This window comes from Hemitrygon akajei, chromosome 8 (genome assembly GCF_048418815.1).
Source record: "Hemitrygon akajei chromosome 8, sHemAka1.3, whole genome shotgun sequence".
In the NCBI taxonomy this organism is placed as follows: domain Eukaryota; kingdom Metazoa; phylum Chordata; class Chondrichthyes; order Myliobatiformes; family Dasyatidae; genus Hemitrygon; species Hemitrygon akajei.
In genome coordinates, this window is record NC_133131.1 from 4,370,877 (window position 1) to 4,398,748 (window position 27,872).

General features: G+C 50.0%; 1 protein-coding gene across 2 annotated transcripts in view; it reads right to left on the minus strand.

The window, feature by feature from the left end:
- Window positions 1-1,380: 1,380 nt before the first annotated feature.
- sarm1 (sterile alpha and TIR motif containing 1) overlaps window positions 1,381-27,872 on the minus strand; it is a 30,012-nt gene continuing 3,520 nt past the window's right edge. The window contains exons 2-9 of one of the 2 annotated variants that reach the window (XM_073053087.1): window positions 22,095-22,710; window positions 20,173-20,385; window positions 17,957-18,048; window positions 16,430-16,665; window positions 12,863-12,959; window positions 12,045-12,234; window positions 7,684-7,805; window positions 1,381-5,983 (exon numbers count right to left, since the gene is read on the minus strand). In XM_073053087.1, the coding sequence (XP_072909188.1) occupies window positions 5,875-5,983; window positions 7,684-7,805; window positions 12,045-12,234; window positions 12,863-12,959; window positions 16,430-16,665; window positions 17,957-18,048; window positions 20,173-20,385; window positions 22,095-22,710 (1,675 nt within the window). In that variant the 3' untranslated portion in view covers window positions 1,381-5,874. Of the gene's footprint in view, window positions 5,984-7,683; window positions 7,806-12,044; window positions 12,235-12,862; window positions 12,960-16,399; window positions 16,666-17,956; window positions 18,049-20,172; window positions 20,386-22,094; window positions 22,711-27,872 lie in introns of both variants that reach the window. The other variant, XM_073053086.1, reaches the window with a different exon arrangement.

Genomic DNA, 27,872 nt, shown 5'->3' on the forward strand with positions numbered 1-27,872 from the left:
TCCCTCAGTACCACCCCTCCCACAGTGTGACTCTCCCTCGGTACCACCCCTCCCAGTGTGACCCTCCCTCAGTACCACACCCCACAGTGTAACCCTCCCTCAGTACCGCCTCCCGCAGTGTGACCCCCCTCAGTACCGCCTCCCCGCAGTGTGACCCTCCCTCAGTACCACCCCTTCCACAGTGTGACCCTCCCTCAGTACCACCCCTCCCACAGTGTAACCCTCCCTCAGTACCACCCCTCCCACAGTGTGACCCTCCCTCAGTATTACCCCTCCCACAGTGTGACCATCCCTCAGTACCACCCCTCCCACAGTGATAATCCCTCAGTACCACCCCTCCCACAGTGTAACCCTCCCTCAGTACCACCCCTCCCACAGTGTGACCCTCCCTTAGTGCCACCCCTCCCACAGTGTAACCCTCCCTCAGTACCACCCCTCCCACAGTGTGACCCTCCCTCAGTACCACCCCTCCCACAGTGTGACCCTCCCTCAGTGCCACCCCTCCCACAGTGTCACCCTCCCTCAGTACCACCCCTCCCACAGTGTGACCATCCCTCAGTACCACCCCTCCCACAGTGATAATCCCTCAGTACCACCCCCCCACAGTGTGACCCTCCCTCAGTGCCACCCCTCCCACAGTGTGACCATCCCTCAGTACCACCCCTCCCACAGTGATAATCCCTCAGTACCACCCCTCCCACAGTGTAACCCTCCCTCAGTACCACCCCTCCCACAGTGTGACCCTCCCTCAGTGCCACCCCTCCCACAGTGTAACCCTCCCTCAGTACCACCCTAGCTTGCTTAAACTTTCTTCTAATGCAGACAGCATCCCGGTAAACGTCCTCTCTAAAGCTTCCACAGCCTTTCTATAATGAGGTGACCAGAACCGAACACAATACTCCCAAGTGTGGTCCAGCCAGGGTTTTATAGAGATCAATATTACCTTGCGGCTCTAGAACTCAATCCCCTGACTGGTGGAGGCCAATGCCTTCTTACACTTTCTCTTCAACTTTGAGGGATCTATGGACGTGGATCCCAAGATCCCTCTGTTCCTGCACACTGCCCTGCCATTAACCCTGTACTCAGAGCAAGAACTCTCTGCTCTTGTGAACAAATCCTTTGTCAACGAATGCCAGTGTGCAGGACCTGCAGATTAACTTCAGTGACACCAGGGTCCCTGCCAGCCCCTCACCTTCAAAATATCTCTTTTTCCTAGTGGCTGACCTCTTATTCTTCCAAATAATACTCATGTCGTTGCCCATTCACTTAATCTGATTATATCTTCCACCCACGCTCCTCCTGATAGCCTGCACCGCCACCTAGTGTGGTATCGCAGTGCTCTGTCCAGAGCAGTAGATTGAAGGGCCAAGTTTCACAGTCTCAGTGGGAAATATTTTTAATGAGCTATGACAAAATCTTTCTACAATCTGCAAATATTTTCTGATCCTAAAGCACAGAGTTATTAGCTGAGTGTGGTATGTATTGCATTACTTGAGATTCTAACAATAATCTACCCATCCAAGACCTGGTTGAATGGGAATCAGGGGAGGTATTCTGTGGTGTTCAAGGGGCTGGTGTTACCCCTGGAGGGAAGGTAAAGGCACAAAGGAACACCAGTAGAGGTAGGCACTACCTGAGAAGGTAAATGCCACAGGGCTGAGCTGGTTGGGGTGGGCATCGGTAGTCAGGCTGTGATCGAGCACACAGTAGAGCGGGGTGGGGGTCTGTATGGGGTAGAGGTCTGTAGCGTGTCTTGAGTGTTTTCACGTGGGTGAGGGTGGGGAGGTGTGAGTGTGTGTTGGGTGCAAGTGTAGTGTTGTTTCAGGTGACTGGATGAGTGTGTGTAGCTGAGTGTAGGGTCTGAGTTTAATTGAGTGTGTTATGTGGCTGTGTTGGTCTGTCATTGTAGTTGTGAGTGTGGACAGTGTCTCGGAGTTGGACTGCAATCAGTTGCTGAGTGGGAGTATGAGAAGAGATCTATCTTTTTCATCAGGTCTGCCCTCACAGAAGGTTGGACAGCAACCAAGCACCGAGCAAGATTCATTGGAAAGGGCAAATAAAAATAATGCAGGTGCAAGTGGAGCGGCTGTTGTGAGTGGGTCAGTGTTTGAAGTGGCTTGGGCGAGGTAAGCACCTGGTGAGTTACTCATTCCTTGTCTGTGATACAGTGAGAATGGCTGCAGGAGCTGTGTGTGTGTGAGATGTAATTCTGGGACCCCTCCAGGCTCCGGAGAACAACATCTGCACAAGGTGTACTGAGCTGCAGCTGGAATGAGGAGATGATAGCTACAGGGCGGTAGATAACTGTAATCTCAGGTTTCGCAAGATGTTAGAGTTGATTGTTAAGGATGTGGTTTCAGGGCACTAGGAGGCACGTGATAAAATAGGCATAGTCAGCTTCCTCAAGGAAAAATATTGCCTTACAAATCTTTTGGAAATCACTGTTTTGTGCACTTTATGCAGTCCCATGTAGTTTTCCCTGTGTTGTTTTTTATGTAGTTCAGTCTCGTTTTTGTACTGTCATAACACCATGGTCCTGAAAAACATTGTCTCATTTTTACTATGTACTGTACCAGCAGTTATGGTCGAAATGACAATAAAAGTGACTTGACTTGAAAGATATAACAAGCAGAATAGACAAAGGAGAATCAGTGGATGTTGTGCACTTGGATTTTCAGAAGGCCTTTGATAAGGTGCCGCACATGAGGCTGCTTAACAAGAGCCCGTGATATTACAGGAAAGATACTACCATGGATAGAGCTTTGGCTGATTGACAGGAGGCAGAGATTGGGAATAAAGGGAACATTTTCTGGTTGTCTGCCTGTGACAAGTGCTGTTCCACAGAGGTCTGTATCGGGACCACTTCTTTCTACATTATATGTCAATGATTTGAATGACAGAATTGATGGCTTTGTGGCCAAGTTTGTTAACTATATAAAGGTAGGTGGAGGGGCAGATTTTTAGAGGAAACAGGAAGGCTACAGAAGGATTCAGACAGATTAGGAGAATAGGCAAAGAACTGGCAGATGGAATTCAGTGTCGGGGAGTGTATGGTCATGCACTTTGGTAGAAGAAATAAAAGGGAAGACTTCTAAATGGAGAGAAACTTCAAAAATCGTAGGCACAAAGGGACTTGGGAGTCCTTGTGCAGGATTCCCTAAAGGTTAATTTGCGGGTTGAGTCTGGTAAGGAAGGCAATTGCAATGTTAGCATTCATTTTGAGAGGACTAGAATATAAAAGCAAGGATGAAGTGTTGAGGCTTTAGAAATCACTGGTGATGCCTCACTTGGAGTATTGCGAGCAATTTCAGGCCACTTATCTAAGAAAGGATATGCTGACTCTGGAGAGGGCTCAAAGGAGGTTCCCAAAAATTCCAGGATTGAATGGTTTGTCATATGAGGAGCATTTAATAACTCTGGGCCTCTGCTCAGTGGAATTCAGAAGAATGAGGGGTGACTACATTGAAACCTATTGAATGTTGAAAGGCCTCAATTGAGTGGATGTGGAGAGGATGTTTCATATGGTGCGGGAGTCTAGGACCAGAGGACACAGATAGAGTGGATGTGGAGAGGATGTTTCCTACAGTGGGGAGTCTAGGACCAGAGGACACAGATAGAGTGGATGTGGAGAGGATGTTTCCTACAGTGGGGAGTCTAGGACCAGAGGACACAGATAGAGTGGGTGTGGAGTGGATGTTTCCTATGGTGGGGGAGTCTAGGACCAGAGGACACAGATAGAGTGGACGTGGAGAGGATGTTTCATATGGTGGGGGAGTCTAGGACCAGAGGACACAGATAGAGTGAGTGTGGAGTGGATGTTTCCTATAGTGGGGGAGTCTAGGACCAGAGGACACAGATAGAGTGGATGTGGAGAGGATGTTTCCTATAGTGAGGGAGTCTAGGTACAGAGGACACAGATAGAGTGGATGTGGAGAGGATGTTTCCTATAGTGAGGGAGTCTAGGACCAGAGGACACAGATAGAGTGGATGTGGAGAGGATGTTTCCTATAGTGAGGGAGTCTAGGACCAGAGGACACAGATAGAGTGGATGTGGAGAGGATGTTTCCTATAGTGGGGGAGTCTAGGACCAGAGGACACAGACAGAGTGGATGTGGAGAGGATGTTTCATATGGTGCGGGAGTCTAGGACCAGAGGACACAGATAGAGTGGATGTGGAGAGGATGTTTCCTACAGTGGGGAGTCTAGGACCAGAGGACACAGATAGAGTGGATGTGGAGAGGATGTTTCCTACAGTGGGGAGTCTAGGACCAGAGGACACAGATAGAGTGGATGTGGAGAGGATGTTTCCTACAGTGGGGAGTCTAGGACCAGAGGACACAGATAGAGTGGGTGTGGAGTGGATGTTTCCTACAGTGGGGAGTCTAGGACCAGAGGACACAGATAGAGTGGGTGTGGAGTGGATGTTTCCTATGGTGGGGGAGTCTAGGACCAGAGAACACAGATAGAGTGGACGTGGAGAGGATGTTTCATATGGTGGGGGAGTCTAGGACCAGAGGACACAGATAGAGTGAGTGTGGAGTGGATGTTTCCTATAGTGGGGGAGTCTAGGACCAGAGGACACAGATAGAGTGGATGTGGAGAGGATGTTTCCTATAGTGAGGGAGTCTAGGTACAGAGGACACAGATAGAGTGGATGTGGAGAGGATGTTTCCTATAGTGAGGGAGTCTAGGACCAGAGGACACAGATAGAGTGGATGTGGAGAGGATGTTTCCTATAGTGAGGGAGTCTAGGACCAGAGGACACAGATAGAGTGGATGTGGAGAGGATGTTTCCTATAGTGAGGGAGTCTAGGACCAGAGGACACAGATAGAGTGGATGTGGAGAGGATGTTTCCTATAGTGGGGGAGTCTAGGACCAGAGGACACAGATAGAGTGGATGTGGAGAGGATGTTTCCTATAGTGGGGGAGCCCAGGACCAGAGGACACAGATAGAGTGGATGTGGAGAGGATGTTTCCTATTGTGGGGGAGTCTAGGACCAGAGGACACAGATAGAGTGGATGTGGAGAGGATGTTTCCTATAGTGGGGGAGCCCAGGACCAGAGGACACAGATAGAGTGGATGTGGAGAGGATGTTTCCTATTGTGGGGGAGTCTAGGACCAGAGGCCACAGCCTCAAAATAGATGCACATCCTTTTAGAACGGAGGAATTTCTTTAGCCAGAGAGTGGTGACTCTGGAATCCATTGCCACAAATGGCTGTGGAGGCCGAGTCATTGGGTATATTTAAGGCAGAGGGTGATAGATTCTTGATGGGTCAGGGCATGGAGGAATAGAGAGAGAAGGCAGGAGACTGGGGCCGAGAGGGAAAATGGATCAGACATGATGAAATGGCAAAGCAGACTCGATGGGCCAAATTGCTTAATTCTACTCCAGTATCTTGCGATCTTATGGTTAGATATGTGTAGCTGTGAGTTAGTGTGTGTTAGGTTGCATAGTTGTGTGAGTTAGTCGGTTAGGTGTGTACAGCTGTGAGTTATTGAGGATAGATATGAGTGTGTTAGATGTGACTACTTGCAAGTTAGTGGTCAGCTGTGAGTGTGGTTAATTATGTGTTGCTGGGAGTGCACGTAGGTGTGTCTCGGGTGTGCCCAGCTCCCTAAATGAGCCCACGTTGCTGCCCCAGTGACCCTGAGGTCTCAGTGATCAGAGTGAGGGTCCCACTGCCAGAAGAGGCCCCTTCCTGCCCACCACATACGGCCAGTAGATGGCCTCAGGGACACCCACTTCCTCGCAAGACCACCAGCGTCCAGCGCTGACCCCGCCCTCCACATTATCGGCACCAACTTCCACTGCTCGTAGCAATCGTACACAACAGAAGTCCGTGGGATCTCTGCGGGGCATCGAGGTGAGTGTTAGGCATGCTTCTCTGAATCCATGCCTGCTGGCATCAGGCAGCCATTCTGGGTTAGCAGGAACCGCAGGATCTTCTCCACGCTGGCATCCTGGTATTCATGGACCCACCTGTGAAAGGGAGCAAACAGTGATTGACAAGCCACACCCAACCGAGGCACACCGTGGACGAATTTAGAGCAGACGCAAGACTCTAAAATCAGCCCCAAGGAAACCATGCAACCAGCAACACACACCATCCTGATCTCCAGAACAGAGAGGGAGGCAAAAGAGGTGGGGCATGGCATTGCTAATTTGGGAGTGTCGAGTCTGCAGGAAAGGGGGAAGTCATGGAGGGATGGTCTACTGAGTCATTGTGGGTGGAAGTCAGAAACAAGGAAGGGGCAATAACTCTGGGTGTTTTTTTATAGACCCCTCTCCCCCCCCCCCCAATAGTAACAGGGATATCAAGGAGCAGCTAGGGAGGCAGATTCTAGAACAGTGCAATAATAATAGGGTTGTTGTGATGGGAGATTCTAACTTTCCTAAAACTGATTGGTATCTCCTTAGTGCAATGTGTTTAGATGGGGTGGTGGTTGTTAGGTGTGTTTGGGAAGGTTTCCTGACACAATAAGCCAACTAGAGGATAGGCTGTTCTTGATCTGGTATTGGGAAATGAACCTGTTCAGATATCAGATCTCTTGGTGGGAGAGCATTTTGGAGGTAGTGACCATAACTCTTACCTCCTTCACCATAATGCTGGAGAGGGATAGGAGCAGACAATTTGGGGAAACATTTAATTGGAGTAGGGGGAAATACGATGTTGTTAGGCAGGAACTTGGGAGCAGATGTTCTTGGGGAAATGCACAGCAGAAATGAACATATAAGGAATGCTTGATGTCTCTGGTCCTGTACTCAATGGAGTTGAGAAGTATAAGGGAGGAATCTTATTGAAGCCTATCAAATATTGAAAGGCTGAGGTAGTGTGGATGTTTCCTATAGTGGGGGAGTTAGAGGGCACAGCCTCAGAATACAAGAATAGAGATGAGGAATTTCTTGGGCCAGAGGCTGGTGAAGCTGTGGAATTCAGTGGCACAGACGGCTGTGGAGGCCAAATCATTGGGCATATTTAAGCAGAGGTTAGCAGATTCTGGATGAGTAAGGGAGAGATCAGAGAATGGGGTCGAGCGGGAAAATAAATCAGTATGATAAAAGAATGGAGCAGACCTTAAAGGGCAAATGGCCTAATTCTGCTCCTACGTCAGGAATAAAAATCAAATCAGCGAGGAGTGTGCTGGGCTTGCAATGCCCACAACTCAGTAACGCTATGGGAACGTGGGAGGAAACCAGAGCACCTGGAGGAAATGCATGCTGTCACGGGGAGAAAGTACACACTGCTTACAAGACAGCGGAGGATTCTGAACCCGGGTCGCTGATGCTGTGATAGTGTTACGCTAACCGCTATGCTACCATGTTCCAAGGAACTCGTCCCCAAAACCATTTAGGTCAACACACCATACGGCTTCTTAACGCCCTATCAACCTCTGTGGTAACTTTGGTGGTCTCATTACCCACTGACTTACTGTCCACAGATAGGTAGACTCAAGGTCGATGCTGGACAAACTGAGACCCAGAGAACGGGAATGTGTATTCAAGAGGGCAGTCTCTGTCATGTAACCAGGACAGAGCTTTCAAGTGCTGGATCCACCTGAAAAGCCCTCCGAGCACCCAGGAGAGTAAGGCGAGCCCTGGACAGACTGGCTGGCTAGCCAGGGCTGCCCGCCTCCTTGCGGCACAGCTCCAAGGCCAGCAGCCAGAGGAACACCACTTACTGAACACCGTTGTACTTGAGAATGCCTCTCATATCCTCCGGGAGGAGGTTGGGGTCCGGCCAGCAGAACTGGTCGATGACGGGTACAATGTTCTTCTTGTACGACAATGCAATGACGATCTCCTGAAACAGATGCAGAGGTGGTCACACAAAAGCATCAGGCGGGGTTGGTCCTATTTCAGCCTTCTACCACCCTCAGCTGGAACAGGTCCCCTTTCGCAGCAATCTCCGTTTCCCACCATCCTGACTGTGGAAGCTGTCAGGAGGTGAGTCCATAGCCCCCGTCCCAAGAAGGGACAGTTAACCACAAACTTTCCCTGAAGTGGCCAGTAACGTTCCCCTCATGCCACACACCCACCAACCCTCACTGGGGGTCGATGTCTCTCACACACACACACACCCCCTCACTGGGGGTCGGATCTCTCTCTCTCTCTCTCTCTCTCTCTCTCTCTCTCTCTCTCTCTCTCTCTCTCTCTCTCTCTCTCTTCCCCTCTCCCCTCTCCCTTCCCCTCTCTCTCACTCACTCACCCCCCTCTCACTGAGGGTCGTACTTCTCTCACATCCACCCCCTCACTGGGGGTCGGATCTCTATCTCTCTCACACCCTCACTGGGGGACACCTCTCTCTCTCTCTCTCTCCCCCCTCCCCCCCCCTCTCTCTCCCCCCTCCCCCCCTCTCTCTCTCCCTCCCACCCCCTCTCACTCACTCACTGAGGGCCGTACTTCTCTCACACTCACCCCCTCTCACTGGGGGTCGTGTCAGTCTCTCTCTTCCTCTCTCTCTCTCTCTCTCTCTCACAGTCGGATCTCTCTCTGTCTCACACACACAGACGGGTGAGAGTTGGGTGTAATCTGGAGCTCTGTTGCTCAATGCTGCCCCCTGCCTGCGGAAGCTGCTCTGTGCAGTTCAAGGCTGCTCCCCCGTTTTGGCTGGGCTTTTCCTGTCTGTGCCCTGGTTAAAATGGGAATTATGCCTAGACCCTAGATCACAGACATTGCCTAGACCCTAGATCACAGACATCACTCTCACTCACACACTCTCTCTCTCTCTCTCTCTCTCTCTCTCTCTCTCTCTCTCTCTCTCTCTCTCTCTCTCTCTCTCTCTCACACACACACACACTCACACACACTCACACACACACACACTCACACACACACACACTCACACACACACACACTCACACACACTCACACACACACTCACACACACACACCACACACACACTCACACACACTCACACACACACTCACACACACACACTCACACACACACTCACACACTCACACACACTCACACACTCACACACACACACACTCACACACACACTCACACACTCACACACACACTCACACACACACACACCACACACACACACACACACACTCACACACACACACACACACACACACACACACACACTCACACTCACACACACACACACTCTCACACACACACACACACACACACACACACACACACACACACACACACACACACACACACACACACACACTCACACACACACACACACACACACAGCCGTGTTCAGGAAATAAGAAGCAACAATGGTCTGGTGCTGATCCCCAACTTTCAGGAGAGTCATTCTGTGTCCACGCAAATTCCAAACTCGCAGACTGATTCAGTCTACTCCCTCACCTACTACCCCCTCCACTCCATCCATTCCCCTGCTTCTCCCTCCAAACCTTGCAATTCCCCTTTCTTCCGGAGGGAGTGTGGAGGTGTAGGAGGGACAGTGAACCCGTGGAGTCAGCCTCTGATGAAGGAGGAGCATTTTTCCCTCACTCATATGGTGCTGTGACTGCAACCTCTCCCTCAGCAGCAAAACAATTGAGCAGGTTATTGTTTTCAGGAAGGGATCACAGAAGACATAGGAGCAGAATTAGGCCATTTGGCCCATCAAATCTGCTCTGCCATTCTATCAGGGCTGATCCTTTTTTCCTCTTCCCGGCTTTCTCCCTGTAACCTTTGATGCCATGTCCAATCAAGAACCTACCAATCTCTGCCTTAAATGCCCCGGCCTCCACAGCTGCCTGGGGTAACAAATTCCACAAATTCACCACCCTGAAATTCATCCGCATCACTGTTTTGAAAGGGCGTCCCTCTATCCTGAGCCTGTAGCCTCTTGTCCTAGACTCCCCCCCCCCCCCCCCACCGTGGGAAAATACATCTACACTGTCTCGGCCTTTCAACTTTCAAAAGGTTTCAATGCGATCCCCCTTCATCCTTCTGAGCTCCACCGAGTTCAGACCCAGAGCCATCAAACATTCCTCGTATGATAACCCTTTCATTCCCGAAATCATCCTTGTGAACCTGCTCTGGACCCTGTCCAATGCCAGCACATCTTTCACAGTACTCAAGGTGAGGCCTCACCAGCATCACATCCCTGCTCTTGTATTCTAGACCACATAAAATGAATGCTAACATGGCATTTGCCTTCCTCATCACCAACTCAACCTGCAAGTTAACCTTCAGGGTGTTCTGCACAAGGACACAGATTTTTGGATTTTCACCCCGTTTAGAAAATAGTCCGCACATTTATTTATTTATTAGTCCACACAAAGTGCATGACCATGCATTTTCCAACTTTGTATTTCATTTGCCATTCTCTTGCCCATTCTTCTAATCTGTCCAATCCTTCTGCATCCGACCTGTTTCCTCAACACTACCTACCCCTCCAAGATTCTTCGTATCATCTGAAAACTTGGCAACAAAGCCATCTATTCCATCATCCAAATCATTGATATACAGCATAAACAGAAGCAGTCCCAACACTGACCCTGCGAAACACCACTAGTCACTGGCGGCCAACCTTTTATTCCCAGTCACTCCCTCCTACCAATCAGCCAGTGCTCTAACCAGGCCAGTAACTTCCCTGTAATACCATTGGTTCTTAACTTGGTCAGCAGCCTCGTGTGTGGCACCTTGTCAAAGACCTTCTGGAAGTCCCAATATACAACATCCACTGCATCCACTTTATCTATCCTACTTGCAATCTCCTCAAAGAATTACAGCAGGTTCATCAAGCCCGATTTTCCCTTCAGGAAACCATGCTGACTTTTTCCTATCTTGTCCTGTGTCACCAAGTACTCCATAACCTCATCCTTAACAATGGCCTCTAACATCTTTCCAACCACTGAGGTCAAGCCAGCTGGTCTATAATTTCCTTTCTGATGCCTGCCTCCCTTCTTAAAAGCTCCTGTCTACATCAGTGGTGATGAGGTTGAAACGGTCGAGAGCTTCAAGTTCTGAGGAGTGAAGATTATCAGTGTCCTGGTGATGATGGCCAAGAGCTCACTAATGCATCTAATTCCCCAGGGGGCAAAACAAATTCGGCACCTCCCCTTCGATCCCCACCGATTCTTACTGACGCTCCAGAGAGAGCATCCGATCTGGATTCATCTGGACTCTGTACGGCAACTGCTGTGCCCGTCACGGCAAGGAAGCACAGAGAACAGACCCTGGGAACCAGCCTGCCCTCCGAGGTCTCTACACATCCACTGCCTTGGGAAAACTGCCGGCAGAATCAAAGATCCCACCCAGCCTGGACACTCTCCCCTCTCCCATCGGGCAGAAGATACAAAAGCCTGAAAGCTTGTCCCACCAGGCTCGGGGACAGATTCTATAACCGTTGTCATAAAACTGTTGAATGGGTCCCTAGTATGTCATAATGGACTCGACCTCTATCTACCCGTGGCCTTCTCTCTCCCTCTTTCTCTAATGGTCCACTCTCCTCTCTGATCCAATTCCTTCTTCAGCCCCTTAACTTTTTCACCAATCACCTCCCAGAACTGCACGTTCTCTGTAACTGTCGTACTTTTTTTGTATATTGTTACTGTTTTATATTGTACTACCTCACTGCACTGTGTAAAGAGGTGTAGAGACCACATACAAAACAAAGGTCTTTACTGTTCCTCGGTGCAGGTAACCAATACCCAGATTAATGTCCCTTCTCTTGTCTTCCACTCCCCATTCCTTTTCCCTCTCAGCCTCTCCCTAATCCTCACCTGCCTATCACCTCCCTCGAGTAGTCCTCTTCCTTCTCTTTCTCCAATGGTCTCCTCTGCGATCCAATTCCTTCTTCAGCCCTTTAACTTCTTCACCGATCACCTCTCAGTTCCCCCTCCTCCAACCACCTACCTACCCGCTCCACCAATCACCTGCCAGTTTGTACTCCTCCTCCATCTCCATCTCCCTCATTCCGGCTTCTTCCCCCTTCCTTTCCACTCCTGATGAAGGGTCTCGGTCCGAGACACTGACTGTTCATTCCCCTCCGTAAATGCTGCCTGTCCTGCTGACTCCCTCCAGAATTTTGTGCGTGTTACTGCCTGAATAACGTCTCACCTTGTGGACCCAGTCCTTTAACTCTAGGTCACCCACACACTTGTCCAACGCGTTGGTTGTCAACACCAGCACAAAGTTCTTGGCCCTCTTCACGCTCTGCAGAAGCTTGTCTTCGAACATCCCGGCCTCCAGCTTCTCCACGTCGATGAAGACACTGAATCCTCGGAGCTGCAGGTGGACCTTCAGGAGGCTGTGCGAGAAGGAGGGAGCAGGCGGGTCAGAACGAGCCCCACACCTTCCCCCGTTGGCACCAGCTGTGGGGCATCAGCCGAAGAGCTTCGACATCAATCAGCACACACTCCCCCCCCCCCCCCCCCACCACCAGCTTCACTCACAGGGGGCAACCTTCAACCCTAACGTGGGCAGCACTTACAGCGCCAGAACCCAGGTTCAATTCTCGGTAAGGAGTTTGTACGTTCCCCTTGTGACCACACGTGTTTCCTCCGAGTGTCCCAGTTCCCTTCTGCATTCAAAGGTGCGCGGGTTAGTTAGAGAGTTGTGGGCACACCACGCTGGCACTGGAAGCTTGGCAAAACTTGCAGGCTGGGCCCAGTCCAGCACAATCCTCGGACTCTTTGCGTCATCGATGCCAACAAGGTATCTCACTGTTCGTTTCAGTTCAATTTACCTACCCAACCCTCATCTGGCAGGACCTCCCTCACAACCCTCAGCCTCCACTGGAACCTCCCTCACAACCCTCAGCCTTCACTGGAACCTCCCTCACAACCCTCAGTCCCCAGTGGAACATCCAAACCGTCAGCCTCCCCCCTGTGCCCACCCAGCACGCGGTCCTCAGCTTCACGGGACTGAGTACAGACCTGGCCAGCTGTGAACCCGTGGACCGGCGGTAACTGATGAAGACATCAGGAGCGTTGTCTCCGACCTCCAGTTCGCAGGGCAGGTTGGACTGCAGATCTGGAAAGCAAGAAAAGACGGGCTTTAGCGGACTGGGTTGGGTAGGAGGGTAGTGAGACCCTCGCATCAGGCAAGGACTGCAGTGTTCAGGAAGTGGCCCCAGCTGGTTGATATCAACTGTCTGTAACTGCCCCTGGAGTAGCTGGAGTGGGAGAGAGGTGGGCAACCTCCTGGAACTCATGTCATCGTTGTAGTGAAGCTGTTCCCCGAAGCGAGTTCTTCGGGCGTGTGTGGGGCAGCCAGACAGTGTTGGGCTCCGAGGCTGTTAGAGCACCTGATTGGTTAATTAATGAGAGTTGTTAATTATTTAGGAGTTCTGTGTGCTTTACTCCAGCGACTTGCTCTTTGTAAGGCAGTCTCCTGGTACTTTCTGTTTCACTTGTTGAGTTTATTTTGATAGGCTCAGGGATTTTCTGTTACTTGTATTATTTAAGCAGACGCCCAATTAGCACTAATTGCAAGGTCCTAGTTTTGAGAGTGTTATGTCTCTCCTGACATCACTCGGTCAAGCCAGCGACGTTCTGTTGGAATTATTATGAATAAACTCTGGGCGCCATCTCTACACTGGAGTCTGTCTTCTCTCTGCATTAGGGGTCCCACATTTCCAGTGCACATGGTGACAGTTCCCACTCCACTGTTGGGGAAGGAATCACACATTTCATTTATTTAGAGATATATTGCAGAATAGGACCTTCCAGCCTCTTAACCCTGACAACCCTGATTTAACCCTAACACAACCACAGGACAATTCACCTACCCAGTGCATCTTTGGACTGTGGGAGGCAACTGTAACAACCTGAGAAGGTGCATGAGTTCCAGGGGGACCACCCTTACAGAGTGATACGCCACGTTGTAATTGTGTCATGCTAACTGCTCCCCTACCATCTTCCAGGAGTTAGAACCAGTAACAAAGGAATGTGACAGATTCCCAAGTCAGAGTGGTGTGGGACCACACTGGGAGTATTGTGCTCAGTTCTGGTTGCCACATTATAGGAAGGATATGGAAGCTTTAGAGAGGATGCTGAGCAGATTGACCAGGATGCTGCCTGGATTAGAGAGGATGCAGAGGAGATTGACCAGGATGCTGCCTGGATTAGAGATGGTGCAGAGGAGATTGACCAGGATGCTGCCTGGATTAGAGAGGGTGCAGAGGAGATTCACCAGGATGCTGCCTGGATTAGAGAGGGTGCAGAGGAGATTTACCAGGATGCTGCCTGGATTAGAGAGGGTGCAGAGGAGATAGACCAGGATGCTGCCTGGATTAGAGAGGGTGCAGAGGAGATTGACCAGGATGCTGTCTGGATTAGAGAGGATGTTGAGGAGATTTACCAGGATGCTGCCTGGATTAGAGAGGGTGCAGAGGAGATTGACCAGGATGATGCCTAGATTAGAGAAGGTGCAGAGGAGATTGACCAGGATGCTGCCTGGATTAGAGAGGATGCTGAGGAGATTTACCAGGATGCTGCCTGGATTAGAGAGGGTGCAGAGGAGATTGACCAGGATGCTGCCTGGATTAGAGAGGGTGCAGAGGAGATTGACCAGGGTGCTGTCTGGATTAGAGAGGGTGCAGCGGAGATTGACCAGGATGCTGCCTGGATTAGAGAGGGTGCAGAGGAGATTGACCAGGATACTGCCTGGATTAGAGAGGGTGCAGAGGAGATTGACCAGTATGCTGCCTGGATTAGAGAGGGTGCAGAGGAGATTGACCAGGATGCTGCCTGGATTAGAGAGGGTGTAGAGGAGATTCACCAGGATGCTGCCTGGATTAGAGAGGGTGCAGAGGATATTGACTAGGATGCTGCCTGGATTAGAGAGGGTGCAGAGGAGATTGACCAGGATACTGCCTGGATTAGAGAGGGTGCAGAGGAGATTGACCAGTATGCTGCCTGGATTAGAGAGGGTGCAGAGGAGATTGACCAGGATGCTGCCTGGATTAGAGAGGGTGTAGAGGAGATTCACCAGGATGCTGCCTGGATTAGAGAGGGTGCAGAGGATATTGACCAGGATGCTGCCTGGATTAGAGAGGGTGCAGAGGAGATTGACCAGGATGCTGCCTGGATTAGAGAGGGTGCAGAGGAGATTGACCAGGATGCTGCCTGGATTAGAGAGGGTGCAGAGGAGATTGACCAGGATGCTGCCTGGATTAGAGAGGGTGCAGAGGAGATTGACCAGGATGCTGCCTGGATTAGAGAGGGTGTAGAGGAGATTCACCAGGATGCTGCCTGGATTAGAAAGCATGTCGTATGAGGAAAGGTTGAGCAAGCGAGGGCTTTGTGTACAAGATGATGTGAGGTGTACATGGAGCGGACTGTCAGAAACTCTGTCCTAGGAACAAAAACGGGTAATGTAAGGGGGCATAATTTTAAGGTGACTGGAGGATGGTGTAGGGGAGATATCAGGGGAAGGTTTTGACACAGAGAGGTGGGTGTGTGAAAGGTGCTGCTGGGCTGCGGGTAAAGACAGATACATTAGGGACATTTAAGAGAATCTTAGAAGGCACATACACGATGATAAAATAGAGGGTAGGGAAAGGTTAGATTGATCTGATAGTAGGTAAAAAGACCAGCACAAAGCTGTGGGCTGAAGGGCTTGTACTGTGTTATGATCTATGTGGAGAGGATGAGATGCAAAGAAACAGGTTGGCCCCACATGGTGGGCCAAATGGCCTGTACTATCCCACAATGTGACGGGCCGAACGGCCTGCGCTGTGCTGTAGTGTTCCATGGCCACAAACCCAGCTTAGGAATGTGAGCACTGCCGTGGAAAGGATTCAGTCTCTCCAACATCATCGCCACACCCAGACCTGTACGCCACAGCAGCAAAAGGCATCAATCCGCAGGAGAGTAACCAGAGCCCAAGGGGGCAGCGGGGAGGGCCTGCCTACGGGGGGGGAGGTGGGGTGGTGAACGGTCTGTCAGAGAGAGCAGGGAGTGAACAGGGCAGGACAGAGAGGTGAAGGCAGATGGACTCTGCTTACAAAGGCAAGGGGCATCTACAGGAGCCCTCACCACGACCCTGGAAGAGGGAAGGGCAGAGAGGCAGTAGGCAAGAAGAAGTTCGAATTGATGCCTGAAAGCCCACCGGAAGTGAAGTCGAATCTCTGTGAGTTCACTGCGGAGGTCCGGCCCAGTGTCTGTGAGTCAAGTGGAGGCTGAGGAAGATGGCCGTCCTGGGGTTAGAGGACAGTGTATGTGGGTGGCTGCGATGGAGGAAAGGGGTTTCTTGTTTGTGTTATTGTGGGCAGGCTCTGCTGGTGCCAGAAAGCGTGGCGATACTCGCGGTCTGCCTCTGCACACCCCTGGGCCGTGTCACTCGGTGTTTCGATGTTCTGTACGTGTGAGAAATAAATCTGAAATCGGTAACCTGAGGACAAAAGGCGCCTGAAACAGAGGCACTCTGACGAGGACAGGAGCATCCGAGGGAGGAGGGGGAGCATTCACCTACGTCCCGATGAGTGTCCGGCATTTTACCCTGTCCTGCGGCAAAGATCCGGGCCCGGTGAACTCCGTTCTCGATCCCACAATCCCATCGCAGTTGCTCCTCTGTCACTCGGGATAAGGTCTCCTTGCCAACCCCGCAGTGCACCAGGTTGTAGGTATACTGCCGGAAGTACTGATCGATGCTCGACAACCAGTCGGCCAGGTTACCAGGGTCGCAGGTGGAGTAGTTGGCATTTCGCTTTAAATCCCGCAGTTCCCGTAGAAATCTAAGGGAAAGCAAATTCATCCCTCATTGGAAACAACATCACAGTCATAGCACCGTCCCATCACATATGGAGAGTCAGACAGAGTGAATCTCCCTCCACACCGTCCCATCACACACTCCCGGGGTCAGACACAGAGTGAAACTCCCTCCACACCATCCCATCACACACTCCCGGGGTCAGACACAGAGTGAAACTCCCTCCACACCGTCCCATCACACACTCCCGGGGTCAGACACAGAGTGAAACTCCCTCCACACCGTCCCATCACACACTCCCGGGGTCAGACACAGAGTGAAACTCCCTCCACACCGTCACATCACACACTCCCGGGGTCAGACACAGAGTGAAACTCCCTCCACACCATCCCATCACACACTCCCGGGGTCAGACACAGAGTGAAACTCCCTCCACACCATCCCATCACACACTCCCAGGGTCAGACACAGAGTGAAACTCCCTTTACACCATCCCATCACACACTCCCGGGGTCAGACACAGAGTGAAACTCCCTCCACACCATCCCATCACACACTCCCAGGGTCAGACACAGAGTGAAACTCCCTCAACATTGTCCCATCACACACTCCCTGGGTCAGACACAGAGTGAATCTCCTTCCACACTGTCCCATCACACACTCCCGGGGTCAGACACAGAGTGAAACTCCCTCCACACCATCCCATTATACATTCCCGGGGTCAGACACAGAGTGAAACTCCCTCCACACCGTCCCATCACACACTCCTAGGGTCAGACACAGAGTGAAACTCCCTCCACACTGTCCCATCACACACTCCCAGGGTCAGACACAGAGTGAATCTCCCTCCACACCGTCCCATCACACACTCCCGGGATCAGACACAGAGTGGAACTCCCTCCACACCGTCCCATCACACACTCCCGGGGTCAGACATAGAGTGAAGCTCCCACCACACTGTTCCATCACACACTCCCGGGGTCAGACACAGAGTGAAACTCCCTCCACACCGTCCCATCACACACTCCCGGGTCACATACAGAGTGAAGCTCTCTCCACACCATCCCCTCACACACTCCTGGGGTCAGACACCGAGTGAAACTCCCTCCACACCGTCCCATCACACACTCCCGGGGTCAGACACAGAGTGAAGCTCTCTCCACACTGTCCCATCACACACTCCCGGGTCACATACAGAGTGAAGCTCTCTCCACACTGTCCCATCACACACTCCCAGGGTCAGACACAGAGTAAAAACTCCCTCTACTCTACATCACGGCTTGTTCAATGAGGAAGTAAGAGGAAGATTCTTGCACCTTCTTCGAGTGATGCTGGTTCGTATTCCCAAGTCTTCCTTTAATTCCGATTCAGACACCAACAGTAGGAGGTCTCCATCAACTTGCAGGTCCTGGTGGGAACAGAGATCCAACTGTGGCTGAGGCAGTAGCTTTAGTGGACACATACCAGTTGACAGAGGATTCCCTGACATTAACCACAATCATTTGCATGGTGGACGCCCATCACAGTACCGTAAACACAGTAGATCCAGACACAACGCTACAACAAAGGTGTGTCACGATAAGATGACAGAGGCAATGATGGCCAATGCAGTGCTGGGTTCCATGTGGAGAGGACCACAGTATAACAGGAATATAATGCTGAGACTTTATCAGGCATTGGGCAGACCGCACTTGAGTACCGAGAGTAGCTTTGGGCCACATATCTGAGAAAGGATGCGTTGTCATTGGAGAGAGTTCGGAGGAGACTCCCTGAGTGAGAGGCTTAGGAGGAGGGGCAACTGATGGCTCTGGGCTTCACTGGAATTTAAGAGAATGAGGGGGGAGGGGATCCCATTGGACGTTGAAAGGCCGAGATAGAGAGGGTGGAGAAAATGTTTACAACGGTGGCAGTTCTCGGACCAGAGGGCACAGCCTCAGAATCGAGGGATGTCCATTTAGAACCGAGATCGTGAGGAATTTCTTAAGCCAGAGGGTGGTGAATCTGTGGAATTCATTGCCACAAATGGCTGTGGAGGCCGTCATTGGGTATATTTAAAACAGAGGTTGATAGGTTCTTGATTAGTTGGGGTGTCAAATGTTACGGAGAAAAGGCAGGAGAATGGGATTGAGAGGGATAATAAATCAGCCATGATGGAATAGTGGAGCAAGTATAATGGGCCAAATGGTTTAATTCTGCTCCCCGCGTCCAATGGTCTAAAAAACAGACTATAGATTTCAAAATGGAGCAATAACATTGTTGTGTTCATGATTTCATGAGCTGATCAGAAATCCAATGGTGGAGGGGGAGGAATCATTCCAGAACTGTGGAGGGGAAGGGGTTGGGGTTGTTCTAGAACTGTGGAGGGGAAGGAGTTGGAGTTGTTCTAGAATTGTGGAGTGGCTGAGGGTGCATTTCATGGAGGGTGTTGGAGTACATGACAGTTTGACGTTCTTCTCATTGGAATTGAGAAGAACGAGAGGGAATCCTGTAGAAGAATATAAAATTATGAAAGGGATAGATAGAGGCAAGAAAGTTGTTTCCACAGACAAGTGAAACTGGAACGAGGGGAAATAATTAGCAGCTAGTGTTACACTCTGTGACGGGGTTCAATTCCTGTCACCGTCCATACAGAGTTTGTACGTTCTCCCCATTACCATGTGGGTGTTCTCCCACATTTCGAATACACACGAGTTAGGATTAGCTGATCCTGTCTGCAGTTACTATTCTGTGGATTTGCTGAGTGTGCAAATGTCAGGGTTGTACGTGGTGACATGTACCGATGTACTCTGGTAATGAATTGTACTTTGAATTTGGAATTAGTATGTCGTGGGTGTGCAATGTTGGTGCCAGAAGTGTGGTCACCCCAGTGCATCTTCGGATTGTGTTGGTCATTGATGCAAACATCGTATGCACGTATGACAAATAAAGCTAATCTTTATCGTTAAAGCTAGGGGACACAGCCTCAAGATTCAGGGGAATGAATTTAGGAGAGAGATGAGGGGAAACTGCTTTTCCCAGAGAGTAATGAATCTGTGGAATTCTCTGTCCAGGGAAGAAGTCAAGGTTACCTCATTAAAATGGTTCGATAGATTTTTGCATAGCTGTGGAAGTGTGTGTGTGTGTGTGTGTGTGTGTGTGTGTGTGTGTGTGTGTGTGTGTGTGTGTGTGTGTGTGTGTGTGTGTGTGTCTGTCTGTCTGTCTCCTGGTGGAGTCGTCGGGGTGCCGTCATGACAAGCTTTTTGCACCGATCTTTTGGTGATTGCTCATCGTACGGCGTGTTGTGGGCGTCTGAAACCGGGCGGAGCCCATCCCTCTCCGGGAGCTGTGGAAGTGATTCTGGGGAAAAGGAGGGTTGGTCGAGCTGAGTCCATGGCCAGGTCAGCGTGATCTTACAGAATGGCTCAGCATGCTCGATGAGTCAGATAGGTGACTCCTGCCCGTTTCTTATGAGTTCCCCGAGCGAATTCCGCGCAAGCTAGACGGGGCCACAGGCCACTCGGCCCACCCTCCCTGTGCTAGCACCCCAGCTCACCCAGAATCTCTCGCAGTACTCGGCAAATCCGACCTGCTGCAGCCAGGTCTGGACCTCGACAGGTTTCCAGTTCGGGACGGTTGGGGAGAGCCTGCGCGGGATTTCCTCTCCCAGCAAGCACAGGGCTTTCTTGGCCAGGGCGGAGACGGTGCCGCAGCCCGAGTAGCTGACGATCCGCTTCAGGCTCTGGGTGGCCCCCACCTCATGCAGGACCTAGAGACACACACACCACCCCCATCACAGAGTGCACTGACCCCAGCCAGTCTCACCCAGCCCAGGGGAGAGGGTCCAGTAAGGGTGGAGGGAGCAGTACAGTGATGGGTGGGTGGGGAGGGAGGAGAGATCTGCCGGTGGGGAGGGGGATGTTGCAGTGATGAGGGAGATCCTTCACACTATCCACAAATCCACCAGTCTTTGGATCATCTGCAGACTTACTAACCCACCCACCTGCGTTTTTGTCCAAGTCATTTATATACATCACAAACAGCAGAGGTCCCAACACTGATCCCCGTGGAATTCCACCGGCCACGGACCTCTAGTCAGAATAACACCCTCCACTGCTACCCCATCTTCAATGGGCAGGGCAATTCTGAATTCAAACTACCAAGTCACTGTCACCCTCATCCCTGGATCCGCCTTCCGTGAGAGACCTTGTCAAAAGCCTCACCAAAGGCCGTGTTGACAACATTCACCGCCCTACGCTCTGCAGTCATCTCCTCAAAAGTCTCAATCATGTTAAAGGTCATGACCTGGCCACGTAAAGTTGTGGTGACCGTCCCTAATCAGATCATGTTCTTCCTAATGCTTGGAGGCCTAATCCTGAAGAATGCTCTCTAACAACTCACTGCTCGATAATTTCCTCAACTATCCCCATTTCCTCCTTTAAACAAAGGAACAACATTTCTTACTCTCCAGTCCTCTGGCACCTGGCCCATTGTCAGTGAGGAGACAAAGACTTGGTCAAGCCCCAGCAACCCCCACTGAATGCCTTGGCCACCCTGACAGAGATCCCATCAGCTCTTGGGGACTTACACAAGTTGGTACTCTCCCACGACCCAGCATCACCTACTTCCTGATCTCAAAATTCCTCAGGACATTATCACACCCCCACACTGAACACCAGCACAAAGAACTCACTTAGGACCTCCAGGCATTTCACCCTCCTTCATCCTTCAGTGCTGTTATCCTCCTGCTCTGACTGGACGTACAGAATGCTTCTTTAATCCTTCCCATCCTCTCATGAGAAATACTGAGGGGAGGGGAGGGGAAGGGGAGAGGGAGGAGGGGAGGGAAAGACAGTTAGAAAGGGGGGAGGTGAGATGGGGGAGGAGGGGGTTGAGGGAAAAGAGAGGTGTGAGGAAAGGGGAAGGAGGAGGAACTCAGCAGGTCAGGCAGCATCTGTGGAGGAGAATAAACAATCAATGTTTCGGGCTGAGACCCTTCACGAGATTGACATACCATGGCTGCCAGTGATGAGGGAGGGAAGAGTGAAGATGCCTTGAATTGTAAAGAGTGGTGGGGATCATCAGGGGCACAGGAGGAGGGAAGGGTTAATCAGAGTTAGGGAAAAGTAGGGGTGGGGGAGCAGGGACCCTGGAATGGGAGGGGAGGGAACAATGTCTCGTTGGTGGGGGGACTGATGCCTCAGCTCTGGTCTCCGGGTTCAGGAAACTTTTCACTGGATGAGAGGATGGAATGGAGACAGTGAGAGAATTCCACCCCCTCCACTCTGTCCTCTTTCCTCCTCCCCCTCCAACTCCTGTTCCCTCTCAGAACCTCCTCAGAAACCCACTCCCTCTCCCCTTCCCTCCTCCCTCCCACTCCTGTTCACTCTAAAACCCTCTCCACCCTCATGCTTCCCTCGACCTCCCTCCTCCAACGCCCTCTGAATCCTCCACTCCCTGCCCCTCCCCGCCAGGTACCTGGGTTTTATTCTGTCGTGCCTTCACGCCGGCCTCCACACACAGGTAGAAAGCTGCCATGCACTGGGCCTCCAGCCGGGAGCTGTCCAGCAGCTGAACCAGCCTCTGCAGCTCGCAGGCTGTCCGGCCCTGCGAGTGCTCTGTGCTATCCAGCCAGCTCTGCACAAGCTCGTCGGGCTGCAAGGAGGCGACGAACGGCTCGACCAGGTCCAACGTTCCTGACCGCTCCACGTCCTTCTCCACCTCCTTGTTGGTGGCCAGGACAGTGACGGCCAGGCAGGCGTGGAAACGCACCATCCTGTCCGCGGCAAAGGCCAGCGGGAAGAGCCAGTCTGCCGCCTTCTTCTCCACCATCAGCCGCTGGTTGGCGTGGCCCCCGTGCATGGCACAGTTGGCGAGGGCGGCAGCACAGTGGCGCAGGAGAACGGCATCAGCGCTGCGGCACCAGAAGAGGATGAAGTCCAGGCCGCCGTTGCTGATGAGGAGATGGGTGGTCACTTCGGAGTGTTTGAACATGTGCTCCAGGATCCCTGAGACAATGGCTGCCATGGTGACATCCTCCCGCTCCATGGCCAGCTGCAGAATGGCGGGCAGCCCAGTCCGCGCCAGGCGGTCCCTGTGGGAGACAATCGACTCGTTACAGAACATAGGACTGATTTCCGAATGGGCAGTAAGTCTAGGGACGTCAACTCACTATTCTTGCCTCTCTCATTTAATTTAATTTTATACAGGATATATGCACTCAGTGTAATTTATAGTTTTTTTATTATCTATCACAATGTAGTGCTACCGCAAAACAAATTTCACAACATATGTCGGTGAAAGATACATAGAAAACCTACAGCACAATACAGGCCCTTCAGCCCACAAAGCTGTGCTGAACATGTCCTTACCTGAGAAATAACCTAGGGTTACCTATAGCCCTCTATTTTTCTAGGCTCCATGTACCTATCCAGGAGTCTCTTAAAAGACCCCTATCGTATCCACCTCCACCACCGTTGCTGGCAACCCATTCCATGCACTCACCATTCTCTGCATAAAAAACTTACCCCTGACATCTCCTCTGTACCTACTTCCCAGCACCTTAAACCTGTGTCCTCTTGTGGCAACCAATTCAGCCCTGGGAAAAAGCCTCTGACTATCCACACAATCAATGCCTCTCATCATCTTATGCACCTCTATCAGGTCACCTCTCATCCTCCATCACTCCAAGGAGAAAAGGCTGAGTTCACTCAACCTATTCTCATAAGGCATGCTCCCCAATCCAGGCAACATCCTTGTAAATCTCCTCTGCACCCTTTCTATGGCTTCCACGTCCTTCCTGTAGTGAGGTGATCGAAACTGAGCACAGTACTCCAAGTGGGGTCTGATCAGGGTCCTACATAGCTGCAACATTATCTCTCAGCTCTTAAACTCAATCCCACGATTGATGAAGGCCAATACACCGTATGCCTTCTTAACCACAGAGTCAACCTGTGCAGCAGCTTTGAACGTCCTATGGACTCGGACCCCATTATTAAACCCGATTCCAGTTCTGATTGAACAAAAGCAAGTTAAGCAGTATCGAGCAAGAGCAACCTCTAATTGGAATCAGCAAGATGGATAGTGATAGGAGGCACAATCGCGATTCAAGATTCACATTCACTGTGTTCATCACCTGCACATTGAAACATAGAGTGTAATGCCTCATCTGTGTTCACAACCAACACACCCAAAGATGTGCTGCACACATTCCGGTGTCAACATGGCACAGCCACAATGCTCAGCACCACACAAACAACAAAACAACAGTACAACACAAACAACAAAACAACACAAACAACAAAACAACAGTACAACACAAACAACAAAACAACACAAACAACAAAACAACAGTACAACACAAACAACAAAACAACAGCACAACACAAACAACAAAACAACACAAACAACAAAACAACAGCACAACACAAACAACAAAACAACAGCACAACACAAACAACAAAACAATAGTACAACACAAACAACAAAACAACAGTACTACACAAACAACAGCACAACACAAACATCAAAACAACAGTACAACACAAACAACAGTACAACAGCACAACACAAACAACAAAACAACGGTACAACACAAACAACAAAACAACAGCACAACACAAACAACAAAACAACAGCACAACACAAACAAAACAACAGCACAACACAAACATCAAAACAACAGTACAACACAAACAACAGTACAACAGCACAACACAAACAACAAAACAACAGTACAACACAAACAACAAAACAATAGCACAACACGAACAACAAAAGAACAGTACAACACAAACAACAAAACAACAGTACAACACAAACAACAGCACAACACAAACAACAGTACAACACAAACAACAAAACAACAGCACAACACAAACAACAAAACAACAGCACAACACAAACAACAAAACAACAGCACAACACAAATAACAAAACAAAAGCACAACACAAACAACAGCACAACACAAACAACAAAACAACACAAATAACAGCACAACACAAACAAGAAATTCTGCAGAAGTTGGAAATTCAGAGGAACACTCACAAGGAGCTGATTGTAGACCTCAGGAGAAAGGGAACCAGAGGTCCATGAGCCAGTTCTCGTTGAAGGATCAGAGGTGGAGAGGGTAAGCAACTTTAAATTCCTAGGTGTTACTATTTCAGAGAACCTGTCCAGGGCCCACAAATAAGTGCAATTACAAAGAAAGCAGGGCAGCACCTCTACTTCCTTAGGAGTTAGGGGAGATTTGGCATGACATCTAAAACTTTGACGAACTTCTATGGATGTGTGCTGAAGAGTATACTGACTGGCTGCATCACAGCCTGGTATGGAAACACCAATGCCCTTGAATGGAAGATCCTACAAAAGTCAGTGGGTATGGTCTCCCACCATTGAGCACATCTACAGAAATGCTATTGTAAGAAAGCAACATCCACCATTACAGACCCCCACCACCCAGCACTTTGCTTTCACTGCTGCCATCAGGAAGAAGGCACAGGAGCCTCAGGATTCACACTACCAGGTTCAGGAACAGTTATTATTCCTCAACCATCAGATTTGTGACCAGAGGAGATAACTTCATTCAACTTCACTTCTGCCAATGTTCCCACAACCTACGGACTCACTTTCAAGGATTCTTCATTTCAAGTTCTCAATATTTCTTTCTTTCCTTTTGATAGTATTTGCACAGTTTGTTGTATTCTGGACTCTAGTTGAATACCCTAGTTGGGTGGACCTACATTGATTCTGTTATGGTTATTATTCTGTAGATTTATTGAGTATGCCCACAAGAAAATGAATCTCAGGGTTGTAGGTGATGTAAAAGTACTTTGATAATAAATTTTCTTTGAACTTTGAACAAAATGCTGGAGGAGCTCAGTAGGTTAGGCAGCATCTATGGAAAGAAAATTATGTCATTCTCCTTTACACTTGTGTTCTGGAAATGGTGTTAAACAATCTTATTGGTTGATTTCCTGAATGCGGCTGGAGCTGCTGAGTTCCTTCAGCATTTTGCATGTTCAAGGCAACAAAAGAAGCCCTTTCTCTCCCCCCCAGCCATCTAAGACCAGACACGTTGTCCAGGTTCAGGACACGCCATCTTCAGCCTCCGGCCGCCCTTAGCCTCAGACTTGCAGACAATGACTTCCCCAGTGATCTGCAGGCGTGCGGTTCTGGCCATTGGGTGAAGGAGTCAGACAGGACATACCGTGGCCGCAGAACAGATGCCAGGAAGGTGTGCAGACTCCCAGGCACCAGGCTCAAAGATGTCTCTGAGCGGTTGTAGAAATTTCTCAAGGGGGAGAGCGGGCAGTACATGCTGGTGTAAATGTAAAACATGAGATGAGGTCCTAAAAAGCACAGGGCAGGCTGCAGAGCTGGGTTAAGAATGGCTGACGGAGCTCAGTCCAGAGAAGTGTCAAGTGTATACTTTGGAAGGCCAAATGTGAAGGCAGAGTACAGGGTTAATGGCAGAATTCAAAGTAACAGAGGAACCTTACAGTCCACGTCCATAAATCCATCAAAGGCACCGTGCAAGTTAATAGACAAGAGAAAATCTGCAGATACCAGAAATCCGAGCAACACACGAGATGCTGGAGGAACTCAGCAGGCCAGGCAGTGTCTATGGAAAAGAGTCCGGCCCAAAACTTCGACTGCACTTTTTTTCCATAGAATCTGCCTGGCCTGCTGAATTCCCCCAGCATTTCATGTGTGGTTCCAAGTTGATAGGGTGATTAAGGCAGGGTTTGGTGTGGATCTTCATTACTCACTGGAATTAAGTTCAGGAGCCGCAAGGTAATATTGCAGCTCAATAAAACTCTGGGTAGACCACACTTGCTGGGAGTATTGAGTTCAGTTCTGGTCCAGTGTACCCTTTATGGTGACGGTTTTCTCACTTGGCTGCTGGGGAGGGAGTTTCAGAGGTTAGAATCAGTGATGAAGCAATGGTGACAGCTTCCCAAATCAGGGTCTGTGTGACCACACGTGAAGTATTGCACTCAATTGTGATCCCTTCATTATAGGAAGAATGTGGACACTTTAGAGAGGGTGCAGAGGAGATTTATCACGATGCCATCCATATTGAGACCATGCCTTATGAATGTTGTGGCAATGTCTTAACTTACTCCAAGATCAATCTAGCCCTCCAATTTTCCCTCATCCATGTACCTATCTAAGGGTTTCTTAAAGTTCCTAAAGTATCTGCCTCTGATAGATAGATAGATAGATACTTTATTCATCCCCATGGGGAAATTCAACTTTTTTTCCAATGTCCCATACACTTGTTGTAGCAAAACTAATAACATACAATACTTAACTCAGTAAAAAAAATGATATGCATCTAAATCACTATCTCAAAAAGCATTAATAATAGCTTTTAAAAAGTTCTTAAGTCCTGGCGGTTGAATTGTAAAGCCTAATGGCATTGGGGAGTATTGACCTCTTCATCCTGTCTGAGGAGCATTGCATCGATAGTAACCTGTCGCTGAAACTGCTTCTCTGTCTCTGGATGGTGCTATGTAGAGGATGTTCAGAGTTTTCCATAATTGACCGTAGCCTACTCAGCACCCTTCGCTCAGCTACCGATGTTAAACTCTCCAGTACTTTGCCCACGTCAGAGCCCGCCTTCCTTACCAGCTTATTAAGACGTGAGGTGTCCCTCATCTTAATGCTTCCTCCCCAACACGCCACCACAAAGAAGAGGGCGCTCTCCACAACTGACCTATAGAACATCTTCAGCATCTCACTACAGACATTGAATGACGCCAACCTTCTAAGGAAGTACAGTCGACTCTGTGCCTTCCTGCACAAGGCATCTGTGTTGGCAGTCCAGTCTAGCTTCTCATCTAACTGTACTCCCAGATACCAGATGCTATCACCCTTGCAGCGAGATCCACACAGCCACCACTCTGTGTGTCAAATAAACTACCTCTGTCAACCCCCTACTTTCCTCCAATCACCTTTAAATTACTCCCCCCAGGTATTAATCATTCCTACCAAAGGAAAGAGGCTCTGGCTGTCCACTTAATATACGCCTCTTATCACCGTGTACACCTCTGTCACGTCACCTCTCATCATCCTTCACTCCAGAGAAAAGCCCTGGCTCCCTCAACCTTTCCTCATAAGACATGCTCTCTAATCCAGGCAGCATCCTGGTGAATCTCCTCTGCACCCTCTCTAATCCAGGCAGCATCCTGGTGAATCTCCTCTGCACCCTCTCTAATCCAGGCAGCATCCTGGTGAATCTCCTCTGCACC